The 2,934-nt window shown below is 42.3% G+C and overlaps 1 protein-coding gene across 1 annotated transcript; it reads right to left on the bottom strand.

The window, feature by feature from the left end:
- Positions 1-1,351: 1,351 nt before the first annotated feature.
- On the bottom strand, positions 1,352-2,198 carry LOC114656775 (39S ribosomal protein L28, mitochondrial-like). The gene is given in 2 exon segments (XM_028808387.2): positions 1,352-2,066; positions 2,068-2,198. Coding segments are annotated over 2 exon segments (738 nt in total). The 5' UTR covers positions 2,130-2,198; the 3' UTR covers positions 1,352-1,390.
- Positions 2,199-2,934: the final 736 nt, after the last annotated feature.

Below are 2,934 nucleotides of genomic sequence, written 5' to 3'. Positions count from 1 at the left end.
CATTGAAGAGTCTTTTTTTCTGCTCATCAATGTCAAAAAGTAAAATTAAATTCACTGCAATTCATTGTTGTATAACAATAAGTATATTATTATAATTTTTGTAAGCACTAAACTCTTTAGTGAGACTGCTGCTGAAAAAGAAGTGGAGAAACGAGGAAAATACTTTTATACATGCGAGCCACTTTCCTGCAAAGACGAGTGTGCAGGTAGAAAAGAACTGAAAATCTCCTACCGACCTTTAAGTATTTTGACACTCTTGTTATCCTTCTGCTGTGAAACATTCTGACCTGTCATTGTTTACACGTCTTAAACAACTATTATCATACACTGATGATTTCTGTATTATCTGTATCTATTATTTATTTACTAGTCATTTAGCCCGTTACAATAACGGGCGCTAGAACGGTAGCACATAAACATTAGTAGGAACAGTCTATATTAAATGGCAAGGGACTTTGACCTCATTCTTTTTGTTGGTCGTATTTTTCTTTCTTTCAGCCTTTCTTTTGTTGATGTTTACTTGCTGAGCTGACCGTTCTTCGTGGGTTGCCGCCATGTATTGTGTGTCTTTAATTTTCTGTGACAGTAATACTGTCTTGTACGGCTCTATTCAATAAGGGCGCGCACAAAAAGGCGACCTCAATTGAGCACAGCGAATAAAGGCATTCGTAGATAATTTAGTTCAAATGGCTCTGGAATATGTGAAGAGCAACAAAGGTGCAGATCTTCATTTACGCGCGCCTTTATTCGCTGCACCCAATTGAGGTCGCCGTTTTGAGGCTCGCCTTTTTGTGCGCGCCCTTATTGAAGGATACCGTCTTGTACGTCCGCTGGCTTGTACATCCGTAATATACTTTTAATTTTCTCTGGCGGTAATATTTATTTAATACATGATAATGTTATGATCACTGATCATCTACCATATATCCATACTCACATTCCATGGTGTCTGCTATTAAAGCTACTCTGAGAAAAGGTTTTCAAGCAAAGCTGCACCCAATCGCTTGTGAGGACCTCTCTTGTCTCATCACTCGCAGTTTCCAATAATTAAACTCTGCCGTCAAGTTGCTGAAAACACATGTGGGGCCTTAGTTTGTAGACGGCACCTTAGAATGGCCATTCTGGATGTTCTTTCCGAGGACTGCTAGACAAAAGTTTTAAAACATTTTGGTTCTTGAAAATGAACAATAAGTCACACCATAATACTCTGGTGTCCTGCGGTGGGTTGGCACCCTGCCCAGGATTGTTTCCTGCCTTGTGCCCTGTGTTGGCTGGGATTGGCTCCAGCAGACCCCCGTGACCCTGTGTTCGGATTCAGCGGGTTGGAAAATGGATGGATGGATGGATAATACTCTGGCCAGGGTTCAAATACATGTTCCGGTGTCGTCCTTCAAGATTTGCGGTTAACAGCAACTGGATCTGACAGTTTTTGAGCTTCAAGATCCCGGACCAGGTTTTCGGCAAAAAGTTTAAACAGTGGAACTGGTTCCTCCTTTTCCAAGACCCTCTGTTTCTGCACAGCTTCTTCCAGGCTGAGGCCTACCCACTCTGCTTCGTCCTCTGGAATAACAAACTCCTTGTATCTGGAATAAACAGCCTCCTTCTTCACTGGATTCTCTGGGTACAAATCAGTGTCCTTGCGTGCCAATCTTAAAAGTTTCAGATCCATTCCAAATTTTGAGTTTAAGTCTTGTTTTGGAGTCTTGAGAATGTAGTAATCAAAACCATAAACTGCGTCAATCAGATCAAGGGTTCGACTGGTCACAGTAATGCTAAACTTGGTGTTGAGAATTTCACTGTACAGCTCCCGGGTAAAAAGCTGAGGCTTCCAGACCTTTTTCACTCGAGCAGACAGCTTGTCATTGTTGGAATATCTGTATCCCTGTATCCAACCTTCACCTCCCCACAAACCCTTCTGAGACTGTGGCGGAATTGGTACATCCTGGACTCGCTCTCTTTCACCTGTCTTGGCATTTACTTTGTATTTAACCCCATGGGGTTTCCAGTGGACAGGCGTGGGCGAGTGGCTTTCCTGTAGCGTACGGAGGTAGTGTTCGGGCAGCCGGGCATAAATCCCGTTTTAACTTCAGAGAATCCCAGATGCGGGGAGGGTATTTGTAAAGTGGCATCTTTTAAAGGAAAACCTGCAAACGCAGCTTTACATTATTGCATCCCATTTCCAATTCAATAACGGAGGAAACAGTATACAGGCGTGCACGTCGGTAATATGCCTTTAATCTCCTCTGACAGTAATACTGGCTTGTATGTGGCTGTAATATGCGTCACTGTATTGTGTACCTTTAATTTCCTCTCGCAGTAATACTGGTTTGTATTTCCGTAAAACGCCTGTAACTTTCTCTGACAGTAATATCACGCGCTGCACCGTGCCCCGCGCATGCGCACTTCATCAGAAGACAACCACACACGGACACCTGGACGCACATAGGGATTTTATATATATAGATTATATTACAGATCTTACACATCAATATTGCTGCTACTTCTTTGTCTTGTCTTTGCACAAGGTCTTGTCTTGTTTGAGTTTTAATTTTAAATTTTAATTTTAATTCTACTTTTAATTTATTATTTGCACGTCATGTTGTTACACTGTGGACCCTGAGCTTCGCAATTTCGTCTATCTGTATACTTGTATATGGCTGAGATGACAATAAAGTTCACTTTGACTTTTTGACTTGACTTGTGGAATGCTTAGGGAAAAGAAATGAAATCTTAGTGAAGAGTAGTAGGGTGTATCCTGATGTCCAGGCTAAAGTGCCCACCACGGCCTAGCCATTCTGACCCCTTTATCATCTCCAGTCTCTAGTTGGCTACCTTACTCACCCCTTCACCACCCTATAGCTCATGACTGGTACAAAACGGCTGCTGTCACGTCATCCAGGTGGATGCTTCACATTAGTGGCAGTTGAAGTGGCT

This window comes from Erpetoichthys calabaricus, chromosome 8 (genome assembly GCF_900747795.2).
Source record: "Erpetoichthys calabaricus chromosome 8, fErpCal1.3, whole genome shotgun sequence".
Classification (NCBI taxonomy): Eukaryota; Metazoa; Chordata; class Cladistia; order Polypteriformes; family Polypteridae; genus Erpetoichthys; species Erpetoichthys calabaricus.
Note: the sequence above shows the minus strand (reverse complement) of the source record. Positions and strands in the feature narration are given on the sequence as shown.